Source organism: Hyaena hyaena, unplaced genomic scaffold (assembly GCF_003009895.1).
Source record: "Hyaena hyaena isolate Hyena2069 unplaced genomic scaffold, ASM300989v1 scaffold_243, whole genome shotgun sequence".
NCBI lineage: Eukaryota > Metazoa > Chordata > Mammalia > Carnivora > Hyaenidae > Hyaena > Hyaena hyaena.
In genome coordinates, this window is record NW_024080872.1 from 2,216,643 (window position 1) to 2,232,964 (window position 16,322).

General features: G+C 46.9%; 1 protein-coding gene across 2 annotated transcripts in view; it reads left to right on the forward strand.

Moving 5' to 3' along the window:
* The window catches only part of DOCK11 (dedicator of cytokinesis 11), a 204,024-nt gene that overhangs the window by 103,105 nt on the left and 84,597 nt on the right, over positions 1-16,322 (forward strand). For both annotated transcript variants that reach the window (XM_039244393.1, XM_039244395.1), the window contains exons 22-28: positions 136-222; positions 2,167-2,256; positions 7,270-7,388; positions 9,676-9,745; positions 9,829-9,954; positions 11,301-11,372; positions 12,729-12,875. In XM_039244393.1, coding sequence (XP_039100324.1) covers positions 136-222; positions 2,167-2,256; positions 7,270-7,388; positions 9,676-9,745; positions 9,829-9,954; positions 11,301-11,372; positions 12,729-12,875 — 711 coding nt within the window. The remainder of the gene's footprint in view (positions 1-135; positions 223-2,166; positions 2,257-7,269; positions 7,389-9,675; positions 9,746-9,828; positions 9,955-11,300; positions 11,373-12,728; positions 12,876-16,322) is intronic.

The window sequence follows — 16,322 nt, forward strand, 5'->3', positions numbered from 1 at the left end:
CAGTGATTCCCTGTGTGTGAAACTAACACATTTGTTTCTGGGGGAGAAAATGTTGAAATGCGTAAAGGCGCTATCTGTCCCTCGCCTATCCATTCCCATGTTCCAGAAACTCCTGTCTGCGCTTTCTGTTCACAGCAGTCGAATGTGGATATTAAGTGGGTAGATGGTGCAAAGCCTTTGTTGAAGATTAAAAGCCACTTAGAGTCTACCATCTATACTCAAGTAAGTTGCATCATGTGCATTTGATCAATTTTGATACTTGAATCTATTTTTTTTTTTTTTGGTTGGCTGGTTTTTGTTTGTTTGTTGTTTTGTTTGTTTTTGTTTTTAGTAATCTCTACACCCAGTGTGGGGCTTGAACTCAGCACCCTGAGGTCAAGAGTCACATGTTCTTCTGACTGAGCCAGCCAGGGGCTCCTGAACCCGTTTCTTGTTTAAAATAGACTATATTTGATTCCTGCAGCCTCAGAGGAGTTGTGGCCTCAAAGACTTTCTCATTAGCGACAACATCGTTCTTAATTGTAGTAGCTCAAGTTGTAGAATCCCTTCCAAATCCCCAAATCCCATTAATGGATTCCAGCCTTATAAAACTCGAAAGGAAGGTGGAGGCTGTTATCCCCTTTGTTTAAAAAATACATTTTAGTTTTTGAAACAGTTTGGGCTTTACAAAAAAAATAGTAGGGATCATACTGACAATTCCCACACACCCTGTGCCCAGTTCCCCCTGTTATTAACCTCTTACGTTAATTAGTATAGTGCAGGGTCACCAGGGTGGCTGCGTGGGTCGAGCGTCCGACCTCAGCTCAGGACATGATCTCGCGGTTCGTGAGTTCGAGCCCCGTGTCGGGCTCTGCGCCGACAGCTCAGACCCTCCAGACTGCCCCTCTCCCGCTGTGCTCTCCCCAAAATAAATAAACATTAAAAAAAAATAGCCTGGCACGTATGTTCTAATCAACGAACCAGTAGTGATACATAACCGTTGACTAAAGCATGTATTTATTTATTCAGATTTCCTTCGTTTTTTACCTTTGGATTCTCTCCTGGGTAGCATATTACATTTGGTTGTCGCGTCTCTTTAGGCTCCTCTTGGCTGTGACAAGTTCTCAGGCACTCGTTTTTGATGGCCTCGTCAGGTCTCAGGAGTCGTGAAACTTTGTAGGATGCGCCTCTGTTGGAATTTGAGGTTTTTCTCATAGATAGACCAGAGTTGAACACAGAAATTTGAAGTCCGTGAGTGGATCATGGATGACTAGTAGTTTATTTACCCTTGGCATCCATGAAATTTCAGTCGAATATCTGCTGGAGGGCTTAAGCACAGTTGGGAAATTCACGGATGGAGAAGATGAAGTAAGTCCACGTTCCTTGGTGTGACCTGTAAGGTCCTTCTCGGTTCCCCCTTGCCCACCTCACCATTTTCTAGAGGAAGACACTGAAACGCCATCGGGTTAGATGACTTACCCAAAGTCACACAGAAGAGACAGGTCGAAATGCACATCTGATTTGTCTGGTTCCTGATCTAGTACCTGCTGTCCCCAAAGTCCGTACATAATGTCTAGATTCCGGAGAGGATGACTGGACGCTTGCCGGCCAAGAGCCGTGGTCAGCTGGGCATTGAGTGCCCGAGACTGTTATCTGGTGACTCCCTGCTGCTGCCTTTTCTCTACCTGTCAGTCCGGACCTCTATTCCTCCTCATTTCATTAAAATCTAGCAGCAGACCGGGGCGCCTGGGTGGCTCAGTCAGTCAAGGGTCTGACTCTTGATCTCCGCTCACGTCTGGATCTCAGGGTCGTGAGTTCACGGTCCGCGTAGGGCTTCACGCTGGGCGGGAAGCCTGCCTAAAATGTAGAGGCAGCCCAGCCTGCCGGACGACACTCATCAGAAAGGGAATTAAAGGAACACTTGGCCAGTCGCACGATGGTTGTGGCCTGCCCGGTATGTGTAGGTACACGCTCACTCGGCCTGGTTTCTGCTGCTTTGCGTGATGGCCAAGGGGACCACGGGACATGGGCACATGTGTTGGGCACTGCAGCTGCCGAACCTGGGCGTGAGAAGACCCGGATGAATCGGCTTGCGAGATGCAGATGAGGGAGGAGGGAGCGCCAGGGCGCCTGTGTTTGAGGGGTAATGAATCACATTTCATATGGCTGTGACCATCTGTTTTCCAGGATCTGCATGTGCACAAATTCTTCCATCACTGCCAGCTGATTCAGTCGGGCTCCGTAGAAGCTCCGGGGGAGCTCATTAAATATTTAAAGGTAAATGAACAGCTTTCCGCGAAAGGTTTGTTTCCCGTGGCTTTCTTGTTGCCATGGTTTGATGAGGGGGGAGGAGAATGAGACGAAGACCCTAAAATCGTTGGGGCTGTGTGTCCCCAAGAGAGGACGTCCTCCAACGTGCTTCTCTCTCAGTTGCCAATTTGGGAGCAGACAGCCAACTTGCCACGTTAGGAAGAAACTGGTAACAGCCAGACTGTCGACATGTTTTTTGAAAGTCTCATGAAAATGTTTACTTCGGTGCCATCAGTTGGTTTTCGCGGGTCTTTTCTCTTCCTGCTGACTTCCCAGTAACGGGGGCAGCCACGGTGGGGAAAGTAGTCAGGGCACATGGAGTGCGTCCCTTTTGCTGGGAATAAAACGCATGGTTCCTGGGTCTCTGGGTGAAAGATTATCAACAGGGTCAACTGAGGAGCGAAAAACCCAGTTTCTGCATGTTGCATGGGCGAGAGCGTTAAGAAACCGCGTATTTTATTTAAATGCATTGAGAACCCAAGGCTCTGTTTATTACCTAACACGGGCTGAACTGCACGTCACGGGACCTCGCTGGGAGCGACTCTTCTTTCGGTTTCTACCGAAACCTTTCTGTGAAAGGTGTACTCCTTTCGTAGGTCAGCCATGGAAAGTCTGAGGCATTTTTATTTTATTTATTTATTTTGAATTTTTAAAATATTTATTTATTCGGAGAGAGAGAGAGAGAGAGAGCGAGAGTGCAGGAGAGGGGCAGAGACAGAGTGAGACAGAATCCCAAGCAGGCTCCGCACCATCAGCGCAGAGCCCGAGGCAGGGTTCGAACCCATGAACCGTGAGATCGTGACCTGAGCTGAAATGAAAGAGTCAGACGCTCAACTGACGGAGTCACCCCGACACTCCAGGAATTTTTATTTTAAGTGAAATCTCTACAGGATTTCCCTTTGGATATATATTATTACTTAATGATGTTCTCAGGAAGTAAAAACATCTCTTTTTTGAAAAATTTTAATGTTTATTTTTGAGAGAGAGAGACAGAGCATGAGCAGGGGAGAGGCAGAGAGAGAGGGAGACAGAATCTGGAGCAGGCTCCAGGCTCTGAGCTGTCAGCACAGTGTCTGACACAACTCGAACCCACGAACTGCGAGATCATGACCTGAGCCGAGGTCGAACACTTAACCGACTGAGCTACCCAGGCGCCCCCAAAAATGTTTGTTTCTTTCAGAGAGAGAGTATGACAAGAGATAACATGTATGGGTTCTGGAATCATTTCACCGAGCTTGTGTCCCAGCTCTGTCCCCCATTAGCCCTGTGATTGACCTTGGCCGAGTTATGGAACTACTCGAAGCCTTGGTTTCTTCATCTGTCACGCAGGCAAACCTGTGATGCCAACTTGTAGGGTGGTTGTGGGGCTTAAGTGAGATAGGGCATGTACCATATAGGAACCATTCAGCGTACACTTATTTCTTGAGTGCCTTCTCGGGGTCAGACAGCATTCTCGTGTCTGGAATATAAGGGAAGAAAGCAAACAATATCTCTGTTGTCGAGGAGCTTACTTTCTTGTGGGCACAGATGGACAGCAAACAAGTAAATGACTATGTTACGTAGCTATATATGTCGTGTATTCATTCAGGTGGTAGTAATTGCCACAAAGAAGACCCAAACATAGAGTGATAAGGAGGGGAGAGTCCCTCTTCTAGATAAAGTGTCAGAGAAGATCTCTGGCAAAGTGACATTTGACAGAGACCTAAAGGAAATGAGGGCCCCAGCTGTGTGGACTTTGGGCGGAGAGCTGAGAACAGCAGCTGCAAAGCTTCTGAGCAGCTTGCTTGGCGTGTTCAGGGCACAGCAGGACTTCCAGAGTGTAGCTACCGGAAGGTAGCTGAGGAGCTATGTGGGTGCGGCCTCCTAAGCTGTGATGACGAGTTTGAATTATACCTTAAATAGATGCGAAGCCTTGTGGGGCTTCGAACAGGGGAGTGACATGGCATGATTTGGGTTTTTTTTTTTTTTAATGTTTATTTTTGAGAGAGGCAGAGCACAAGTGGGGAGGGGCAGAGAGAGAGGGAGACACAGAATCCGAAGCAGGCTCCAGGCTCTGAGCTGTCGGCACAGAGCCCGACGTGGGGCTCAAACTCGGGAACAGTGAGATCATGACCTAGGCTGAAGACGGATGTTTAACTGACTGAGCCACCCAGGTGCCCCCATGATGTGGGTTTTCAAAGTACCATTCTGCCTACCATATTGAGAAGATACTGTTGGAAGGGTAGAAGCAGGGAGATGGTTGATAAATGGTGGCTACTATTCATTAAAAAAAATTAAAAAAAATTTTAGAGACTGAGAGTGCCTGAGCAGGGGAGAGGGACAGAGGGAGAGCTCAGCACGGAGCCCAACGTGGGGCTTGATCCCATGACCCTGGGATCATGACCTGAGCCAAAATCAAGAGTCAGATGCTCAACCGACTGAGCCACCCAGGCGCCCCTGTGGTGGTTATTATTCTTAATTATCAATAAGAAGTATGATCGTCATCCAACTTTCAAATCCTTTCCTCGGGCAATGTCTAGGAAGCCAGCTCTACGTACGAATGTTGAGTCTTTTAAGATCTTTGGCTTTTCTTCCGGCGGGGAAGTTTTATAAAAGTTTTAGCAGAATGGAATGGAGCAGAGCATCATTGTCATCTACTGGTATTCTTAAAATGGAGAAAAAGAAATACATATTTGTGTATTTGTGTTTTTAAGGGTGTGGAAATTTTGATATTAAGGTGACCTTTGCTCGCCCTCTAGTGGCAGTGAGTGAAATGCCACATGATTACAGAAGGAGCCGAACTCCTATATGGACTGTTTGCCCTGAAGGGGAGAGTGTCTTGAGAGTTTTTGATGAGGTAGCTGAAGCCGGAGTAGAAGGGAGGGCTGTCTGAGGAGCTGATGCCTCAAGCTGAAAAGAAATGGAGAGCAAGACAAGCCTAGGTGATAAAGCCGTGGCAAAGGAGAACTGATATCGCGGCAGGTGTAAACACCTCGCGATGGCTTGTTTGAAGGACAGAAGAAAAGACGGTGTAGCTGGAACGCAGGGAGCAGCTGGGGGAGGGGCAGGTGGCATGGGAGGAGCTTGGAGAGATCGGTGGGGTACGTGTAGGTATGGGGGGCCCCTGGCAGCCTTTTGTTCTTGGTGGCTTCTTTGTGTGTGACAAGGGGGGAAAGAACATTCCAGTGCTGTTTGTTGCATTGAGAATAAATGACCGAGGAGCAATACTAGATTAGTTTTGCATTGAATGCCCCTCTCTTTTCTACCTGATGTGATCACACTTGCCCTTTAATTCTCCTCCTCTCTGAAGCCTTATTGGACATCCCTTTCCCATTTGCAGACTCCATTGTTTCTTCCTTTGCGCGTTTTGAGTAGACCGCTGTTAGTACACGCTGCCATTCGTCTTGCAGATTTCGTTCCCGGTCTTTACCCCCCAAAGACCGTGACCTGCTTCATGGTGGGAACCAGGCGAACCAGGCACTTGGAAGTTCATTCCGAATGCTTTTGTTGAATGCGTGGAATGAGCGGCTTCACCGAGCTATGGGTTTGAACTTGGAAAGGTGGCTGGGAGGTGGCTAAAAGCTGAACAAAAACGCACCAAGGCCGGAATGCCTGTGATCTACTCACCGAGCAGGCACGGTATCAGTTTGGCCTTGTGAAGAGTGATGAGTGTTGAGGCTAAAAACACCGGTGAGGTCTTTAAGTAATCTTGAACCCCAGGCCAGGGTTTCTCAGCCTTGGCAGTATCGACACCTTGGACCGGTTCTTTGTTGTACGTGGCCGTCGGTGCGCTGGTGGGCATTTAGCAGCATCGGTGGCCTCTTGCCCGCTAGATACCCCCCCAGTTGTGACAACCCCAAATGTCTCCAGACACGCCAGGATGTCCCGTTGCGGGGCAGAGTGGCCCCTGGTTGCCAGGTGCTGGCCTGGGTAATGGGGAGGTGTCACAGACAGGAGGTGATCTGCTGTATCCCAGTCGGAGAGCGATGAATTTGGAAATGAGAGGTGGGTGTGTGGGGAGTAAAGAGAGCCCTGTAGAGGCCTGCTAGGAAATGATTAGCCTGTATTGGCTATAGGTTAAGGAGGCGATGGCAGTAAGGCTGGAAGAGAGAGAACAAAAGGAGGGAAAGCCTGGAAGGCTAGGCCGTGGCTTTCTTGACCTTGATCTCTTGGCCTGTGCGAGTGATGGAAGAGCATCAGCCCAGAGATCTAAGAGGTCACTGTTGTGATGCCTCACGTATGGATGATCGTGTCCTGAGAAGGGATGGTGACGGTGACGATGAAGGGATGGAGCAAACGCAAAGGGGCCTGGGAAAGAGAAAGAGTGAGTTCCTTAGCTACAGAGACTTGTCTCCTCCACCTCCGTATTTCCCGTAGCACGAAACCCTGCGTGGATGTCGAAGGTGCCCAGTGAGACTTGTTTTTGCCTTTTGGTTGGCTGGTTGGTTAAGTGACCGAGTGAATGCCTGCGTGAATGAAGGAATGCGCAGAGAAGGGAAGGAAGGAGAAAGAAGTTTTACCGATTCCATTGCTTGCATCGTTCCTACGTCTGTACGAGCACATTGCTTCTTTTTGCCATTTAATGCACCTACCGCTGGAGACAGGGTGTTAGAACTTGGAAGAAATATACCAGGAGGATGTCTGAATGTAGTCAGTTTCATAGATGGGGCCAGTGGAGAGCCGATTATATAGAGAAGTGCACGCTTATCGAATCCCCCTTCTCAGCAGAGTCTTTATTTCCAAAAGCCATTTATCTCAGTTATACGTTTTTATCTTCAGGAAGCAAAGTGTTTAATAGGAAATAAACTAACCAAATCTGAGTGTCAAAATAGAGATGTGGGTAAAGGAATTAACCAAAGTGTCCTGTCTTACGAAGCCCACGTTTAAGTGAGCTTATACTCTAGTGAGTACGTCTCTCATTACTTCATTTTTTGTTGTCGCCCATTTACAAGTTAGATCCTACTTCTGTTTGTTCTCGTAACTAACAACGACTTATTTTAGTGTTTGCATGCCATGGAGATCCAAGTCATGATACAGTTTCTGCCTGTAATTCTGATGCAACTCTTCCGAGTCCTCACAAACATGACCCACGAAGATGACGTTCCTGTCAACTGCACCATGTGAGTTTTGGCGTTACAGTACGAAGAAGCAACTTTGGTTTCTTTTTGTGTGTCAGCATTTTAAATACAAATGTGTCTTCCAAACAGAGAACCCAAAAGTCAAAACTCTAATATCCATTTTCTCTTGTTTCATGCTTCTCAGACTGGGGAACCTTGTATCCCCAGGGATAGATGGTACCAGAAACCATAGGAGAAACTGAATGTGTTTTCCTCAACCAGGGGTTCTAAGACTTTATTGCATGTTAGAATCACCCAGGGAGCTTTTCAAGATGTGTGTGCCCAGACCACATTCATACCAGTGAGTCCAGACCATCTAGGGGTGGAACTCGGCATCAGCATGTTTTTTTAAAGTTTTCCAGGTGATTCCATAATGCAAGAGAGTTTGAGAACCGTTGCCCTAGACCAGTGTTGTCCGATGGAACTTTCTCCAATCATGGGATTGTTCTACACCTGTGCTGTCCAATATGGTAGCCATTAGCCACGTTTAGCTACCCACCGCTTGAAATGTGGCTAGTGTAACTGAGGAACTGATTGGCTTTTTAATTTTTTTAAAAAAATTTTTAATGCTTATTTGTTTTCGAGAGACCGAGAGACAGAGTGTGAGTGGGGCAGGGGCAGAGAGCGAGGGAGACACAGAACCCGAAGCAGGCTCCAGGCTCTGAGCTGTCAGCACAGAGCCCGATGCGGGGCTCGAACCCACGGACCGTGAGATCATGACCTGAGCCGAAGTTGGACGCTTAACTGGCTGAGCCCCCCACGCGCCCCTGCTTTTTAATTTAAATTTTAGTTAGTTAACGTGCAGTGCAGTATTGGTTTCAGGAGGAGAATTCAGGGATTCGTCAGTCACATATACCACCCAGTGTTCATCCCAACAAGTGCCCTCCTTAATGTCTATCCCCCATTTAGCCCGTTTCCCCCCCTCCCTCCAGCAACCCTCAGTTTGTTCTCTGTATTTAATAGGAGTCTCTTATGGTTTGTTTCCTTCTCTCCTCTTGCCTTGCCCCTTCTCCTATGTTCATCTGTTTGAGGAACTGCATTTTTTTTTTAATTTTTTTTTTTTTTTAATTTTTTTTTTTTTTTAATTTATTTCTAGAGAAGAGAGACAGCGTGAGCAGGGGAGGGTCAGAGAGAGAGGGAGTCACAGACTCTGAAGCAGGCTCCAGGCTCTGAGCTGGCAGTCAGCACAGAGCCCACGCGGGGCTCGAACCCACGTGAGATCATGACCTAAGCGAAAGTCGGACGCTTAACCGACTAAGCCACCCAGGCGCCCCGAGGAACTGCATTTTTAACTGTAGTTCATTTTAATTAAATAGTTGCAAGTGGCCGGTGTCTCTCCTGTTGGACAGAGTCGCCCCGAACCCTGAATTTTTACTCAAAAGGATAAGAGAGTATCATTTTTTTTTTATAGAAACAAACAAGGATCTCTGGTAGTGTCGATTGGAAATTGCACCGAATTTTGAAATTAAAATAGGACCCCCTCCCCCCCCCCCAAAAAAACCGAGAGCTCAATGCTGGATGTTTCTGGCTTTGCTGCTTCTGCCATTGCCATGACCCATCCCAGCGGGACTTAAGCTGCCGTTTGCTCTGCTCTGCTCTCGGGGAGAGTTTGCTGGAAAATTCCCGAAGCGTTGTTCTAGTCCAGTGGTTGTCCAGTTTGGCTCCCACACTGTCAGTATCACCTGGGAAGTGAGGGGAAAACAAAACACAGACAGACAAAATCGCTCATCATTGAACTTCACCCGAGAGCTAAAAACTCAGAAACTGCGCGAGGGGCCAGGCAGTGTGCCCTCCAGGGATTCTGATGCACGATAAAGTTCGAGAATCGCCGCGGGTCTCATACATGAATTCTATGTTTACTTCTCATCCCGGGCCCTGTCATTATACGTGTCCGGTCTCTGTTCCTTTGCCCCCATCTGTTGCCACGCTTTCCATTTTTCTCTTTCTCTTCCTTTCCTTTGACTCGCCGGGGGCGGATTTCAGTACTTACATCACCCGAGGTCTCTTCCTGCATCGTAGCCATGACCATACTTGAAACGTGTGCAGAACAGAGGCGAGGCCTCTGGGTTGCCAAACTCCAACACTTGTGTTTTGACCCAGGAAATGTTGTGCAAGGCCCTGAGCGAGTTAGATGCCGAAATCTTTCTCGGACCATCTTAGGATGTCTTATGTAATCCGCTGGCTTTGAGCTCTTCAGACGGGGGGGGGGGGGGTGTCTGGGGGGTTGGATACTCCACCTGTGCTAATTCATTGTGGCCTGACGTGCCGATCTCTGTGACTGTGTTTGCAGGGTCCTCTTACACATCGTCTCAAAGTGTCACGAAGAAGGCTTGGATAGTTATTTACGATCTTTCATCAAGGTGTGTGGAGTCAGCTTTCTCTGGGAGCAGTTTATTTTATGCGAGGATTTTTGACTTAGGGCTGCGTCTGCCTTTGTTTGTAGTATAGCTTCCGACCCGAAAAACCGAACGCCCCTCAGGCGCAGCTGGTACATGAAACCCTGGCCACGACGATGATCGCAGTGCTGAAACAGTCTGCCGACTTTCTGTCCATAAACAAACTGCTAAAGGTAAGGAGACAGGACACAGCAGGGAACAAAAGCCGCTGCAGACGTCCCTGCTTGCCACCTTCCTGTTTTGGTTCTAGTCTTTTCGTCATTTGCTCATGTGACCCTCCCCCCACCCCCTTTTTTTTAATGTTTATTTTTGAGAGAGAGAGAGAGAGAGCAGGGGAGGGGCAGAGAGAGAGTGACAGAGAATCCCAAGCCGGCTCCACACTATCAGCGCAGAGTCCAATGTGGGGCTCGAACTCACGAACCCTGAGATCATGACCCGAGCTGAAGTTGGACGCTCAACCGAGCCACCCAGGCGCCCCCCGACCCTCCCTTTCTTTACCCCCTGCTCCTGGATCCTCTTCCCTCTCGCTCGCCACAGGACCTTCTTCTTTCTCTTCACCTTTCCTACCCACCCTGTCCTCATTCGAATGTGTACTAGAAAGAATCGTGTGAAAAAAGACCCGGGTTAGAATCCACCACATAACAGTTCTGTGACCAGGACCCTGTTGTTGACTACCTTTAAGGGTCCAACTCCTTATTTCTAAAACACAGGTAAAGCACTTAACACTTCGTTTCCGGACACATGGGCACACAAGTGCTGGCTCTTATTTTGGTCATATTTACTATTTCTGTTAATGGTAGAATTTCAGTTCCGGGCCTCTTAGGATATATCCGCCTGAGGCTTCTCTCTACCCTTCCAATAGACTTATGCGAACACCTGTGCTCCTTGGGCTCCAGTGTTGTACCAAGGGCAAGGTTGGGGCCTCTGCTGGGTGCAGATGCTAGTAAGATTTATTGTCTGTAGAGATTTTTTTTACTGTTTATTTATTTTTGAGAGAGAGCGCATGTATGTGTGCAAGTCGGGGGAGGGGCAGAGAGAGGGAGACACAGAATCTGAAGCAGGCTCCAGGCTCCAAGCTGTTGGCACAGATCCCGACGCGGGGTTCGAACCCACAAACCACAAGATCATGACCTGAGCTGAAGTCAGACGCTTAACTGACTGAGCCACCAGGCGCCGCATCCGTAGAGACTTTAAGAGCAATCATAAAACAAACTAAAAGTCGGTTTCCTCTCAGCACCACGAGTAAGCACAACCAAACAATGTCAGTGATAAGATGCCCCTCCCCACACCAGCAAACATTCCGACCACATGCCCTTGGCACCTCACCAGCTGGCGATATTCCCTTGTAGGCAACACAGTGGGAAGGTGTGTTGTGCAACTTCGATAGTGAATTGCTTGCGATCACTTTAAAACATTGTTAAAGCTCAGAGGTGAGGTCCGTGCTGATCTTTCAAACTTTGCTAAGCTTCAGGATGTGGGTAACTATTAGAAATTGATTCTATGTATTTGTTTATTTTAGTACTCGTGGTTTTTTTTTGAAATTATCGCAAAGTCTATGGCCACATACTTGTTGGAAGAGAATAAAATTAAGGTAAGTGGGCTAAGAATAATCTGTTTGAAAATATTTATTTATTTTGAGAGAGAGAGAGCACAAGCAAGGGATGGAGAGAGAGAGAGAGAGAGACAGAGAGAGAGAGAGTCCCAAGCAGGCTCCATGCTGTCAGTGCAGAGCCTGACACGGGGCTCGATCCCATGAACCACGAGGTCATGACCTGAGCTGAAACCAAGAGTCAGACACCTAATTGCCTTAGCCGCCTAGGTGTCCCAAGGCTAATATTTAGCATAGGCAAAGAAGGGTGTTATTCACAGGCAGCAGTGATGCACAGATTGTCTAATACTGAAGGGCTTTTAGCCCTTGGCTTTGTCAATTTTGCCTAAAAAAAAAAAAACCAAAACCTAAAAGCATTGGACGTATTTCATAAATCTGAGGTCTGACAGTTCATACCTTTTCAAAGTCCTCAGAGGCTTGTTCATATACGTTCTTTCCTATTTTTGTTATTTGCCACGTAAAATGCATTTTCTTTGAAGCTTCCCTTTTATCTTGTAGCTTAAAAATGTGTATGTTGAAACAGTCATTTGGAGACCACGTTCCAGATCAGAAATCACCTTTCTCTTAGAAAGGGCTGAGGCATGTATAAAGTTCAAAACATCTTCTGTAATAGATAGATGTGTTTCTGGAATGTGGCATAGACTGTAGTTGTATTTTTACATTCTCCTTAAAGTACAAAGAAATGTTCTTAGTTCTAGCAACCATCGAGTTCAGGTTTGTGAAATCAAAGTATTCACCTGCAATTTACCATTTTTCTCAGACTTTTCGCAGAATGTCTAAAATTCACAAGCATGGGTTTACTGAAATTGACAAGCATGAGTATATTCTTTGTGTGTCAGAGGAAAAAAAAACTGGAATGAAAATCTAGGATGTGGGGACATCTCAGGAACATGATTTTGGGCTTTTTAAGTTATTAAAAAAAACATTTCTTTAACATTTATTCATTTTTGCGAGTAAGAAAGAGCATGAGCAGGGGAGGAGCAGAGAGAGGGGAAGACACAGAATCGAAAGCAGGCTCCAGGCTTCGAGCTGTCAGCACAGCTGACAACGCGGGGCTTGAAGTCATGGCCCATGAGATCATGACCTGAGCTGAAGTCGGACACTTAATCGACTGAGCCCCTCAGGCTCCCCCAAAGTTGGTTTGTGGACGATTTCAGTCAGTTCCTAAGAGTTCCTCTAATGATCTGAACTACTGGTACCATCTTTAAGTTGGGGAGGAAAGTTACACTCCAGTTAAGAAAAGCCACATTTACATCTAGAATATGTTTGAAAATGAAAATAGCAATTGATGTTGACCTTTTGCAGCTGTGACTTTTCACTACGTCTGTTTAATTTCAGCTTCCCAGAGGCCAGAGATTTCCTGAGGCATATCACCACGTCTTACATTCATTGCTTCTCGCCATAATTCCCCACGTGACGATTCGCTATGCCGAGATTCCCGATGAATCCAGAAATGTCAATTACAGTTTGGCTAGCTTCCTGAAGGTGAGTTAAAGGCAGCCACCACATGCTCAGAAGCTGTTCTTCACCAATATGGTCTTGAAAGCCAAAGAGAGAAACTACCCCCTTTCTTGACACCCAGCTAGGTCTTTGTAAGATGCGGGAGAAGATTCTGACTGAATTCATCCATCAATTGCGTAAAACAGCCCCATTTGATTCCCCCTCCCCCCTACACTGAAATGCCTAATTAATTATATCAGAGGTCCCCTACAGGGGCGGCTTAGCCAGAAGGCATGTTTTGCTTGTTTCACGGAATGTTTTTTCAAATCTGTTAATTTGAGAGCCTTTAGATGGGGCGTATACTTTCTTGGTTGCCACGGTCCCCACCACTCCTTAGTATACCCCTGACTCTTTATGCATTTAAATCACTTCTCTGACCCCTGTCGGCTTTTGTGTTTGCAATGCGGGAGCGAAAGCACCCCGCTTACTGATGTAACCACCGTCTACGTGTTGTTAATCCATGTGAAGGAAAATTGTCTGTTTTGGTCAGTGAGATGGTTTTGTTTGAGAGATACCGAAAACTCCTCTATTCACGAAGGACTACGCGTTTATTGTTGTTCTAGTCTGTTACCGGCACATAAAGGGCAGTGCTAGAATGTAGTTGTTCTATCAAGAGGGTAACAACGATAGTTGGCTTGCTGCAGAGAAGGGACACGAGTTCGTAAACGCACCTGCTATTTACTTGCTCCTTTCTACCACCCCTCTTCTCCCAGCCCTTCATCATAGCTCAGCCTCATGTGAAGACCCTCACGGTCAAGAATCCAAGCAGTTTTCGCATCTAACATACCCTTGTCTTCCTTTCTTTAAATGTTTATTTATTTTGAGAGAGAGAGGGAAAGAGAGACAGCACAAGTCAGGGAAGGGGCAGAGAAAGAGAGGGAGAGAGAGAATCCCAAGCAGGCTCCATACTGTCTGTGCAGAGCCCAACACAGGGCTCGATCTCACGAACCTTGAGATCACGACCTGAGCCGAAATCAAGAGTCGGACGCTTAACCCACTGAGCCATCCAGGCGCTCCCACCTGTCTTTTTAAAGTAAGCTATGGAGGACACTATTTGAAGCGTAAACTCTCAGTTTCTCCCATGGAGTTTAAACTTGAAAGTTACTATGTAAAGGGAATAAAGAGAACACAGTTGATTTCGTAGCGGTATTTATTTCATTTGAGTCATCATTTGCCTGTCTTCTGAAGATTCAGAGATGGGAGCCTGTCTCTGAAATCGCATTTTTCATTTTGTTTTATCATTTGTTATTTTTTTATTTTAGAGAGAGAGAATGGCAGAGGGAGAGAGAGAGAGAGAAAGAATCTTTTTTTAAAAATATTTATTTGGGGGCGCCTGGGTGGCTTAGTCGGTTAAGCGTCCGACTTTCGCTTAGGTCATGATCTCGCGGTTCGTGGGTTCGAGCCCCGCGTCGGGCTCTGTGCTGACTGCCAGCTCAGAGCCTGGAGCCTATTTCAGAGCCTGTATCTCCCTCTCTCTCTGATCCTCCTCTGCTCACGCTGTCTCTCTCTCTCTCTCCTAGACATAAATAAAAATTTAAAAATAAATAAATAAATAAAAATATTTATTTGGGGGGGGCAGAGAGAGGGGGAGACACAGAGTCTGAAGCAAGCTCCGGGCTCTGAGCTGTCAGCACAGAGCCCAACGCAGGGCTTGAACCCATGAACCATGAGGTCATGACCTGAGTCGAAGTTGGACGCTTAAGCGACTGAGCCCCCCAGGCACCCTGAGAGAATCTTAAGCAAGTTCCCCCATTCACAAGCGTGAACCCCTGATGCGGGACTCGAACTCACAAACTGTGAGATCATGACCTGAGCCGAGATCAAAAGTCGGATGCTAACCAGCTGAGCCACCTAGACGCCCCTGAAATCACATTTCTGCTACGTATTCAAGAAAAAACGTGATGACTGTTGCTTGGAAAATAGAAACGAACTAGAGTAGGAAGACCAGAACGGGAGGGATTATGACCACCAACTATGACCAGAGCCTGGAAGAGAAGTTCTTCTAGAAGAGTTGAAGGTGTTGCATGCAGAGGAGGACCCATGAGCACAGTGGAGGAGAGCTGTATGCTCAGGAATTGTTTAGCGAGGAGCAAGAGCGTCATTGTGCTGCAGAGAGTTTAGGATGTGTGCACGTAGGGCTAGAAAGCGCATCTGGCGCCCCGTGATGGAAGGCATTGAATGTCAGGCTAAGAAATTTCGGTTTTGATCTGTATGCAATGGAGAAAGACCATAGATTTTTGAGGATAGGTTCGCTGCTGGAATGATGGAAGAAGTGAGGAGGCCAGAGTCAGGGTAAGCCACCTAGAACCTCATTCCCTTCCCCTCATCTGCCTTGTTCATTCATCTCTTAGGCTCAGCGTTTCCCTAACCTTCCTTCCCGTGCCATGCCGATCGCCCCTTCTGTTGTTCACCTGTCCTTTACATACTTCTATGGTATTTTCTTACTGTGCTGTATTTTAGTTATTTGTTTGTCTTACTGTCTTTACCATCGGACGGGGGGGAAAGACCATGTCATCTTCACCTTTGTATTTCTCTAGAACACCGTCTCAAACACCGTGAGAAATGAGATGCAAACAGCTGGTTAATCACATTCTGAGCTCCTTCTGCTTCACAGGAAGAGTCTAAGCACTAGGGAGAACATAAAGAAAAAGGGAGTCTTCCTATTGTCTTGTGTCAGTAAAAAACATAGGGAAGTACTAAGTAAAATACATGCTAGTGGAGAATATAAATGTTTCAAGGGACTTGTGGGCGGGGGAGGCTAAGGAGGATGGGATTTCATCCGAACATGGAGGAACGAGTAGGATTCGGTAGAAGTGGTGCCAGCCTGAGCAAAGAGCCAGGGGTGGGAATACGTAGCGCATCTTGGATAATAAGCAGATGGACTGTACTGGGCGGTCACATGGGAGAAGGAGGTTGGGATGTCACTGTGAGCGTCCTCGAGTGCCGGGCGAAGGGGTTTATAATCATACTAAAGGCAGCAGGGAACTATTGAAAGCTTTTGGGGAGGAAGGTGACATGATTGGGGCTTGGACTTCGAGGTGAATCTGGAAGCACATAGATGGATGGAGAGATCGCAGGCCTTAACTAGGAATATGACCGAAGGCAAGTGCAGGCAGCCATTAGGGCTGTCGCAGAGGAAGGATGTTGTTTTCACATCCAAGGTAGTTAACATAGAGTGTGATAATGATTTCAGGAATAGTATTTAGTGATTTATCACTTATATATGACACCCAGTGCTCATCCCAACAAGTGCCCCCCGTAATGCCCATCCCCCATCCAGCCCATCCCCTCCAGCAACCCTCAGCCAGGTCTCTGTATTTAAGAGCCTCTTTTGGTTTGCCTCCCTCTCTGTTTTTATCTTCTTTTTGCTTCCCTTACCCTGTGTTCATCTGTTTCGTTTCTTAAATTCCACATGAGTGAAATCATATGATA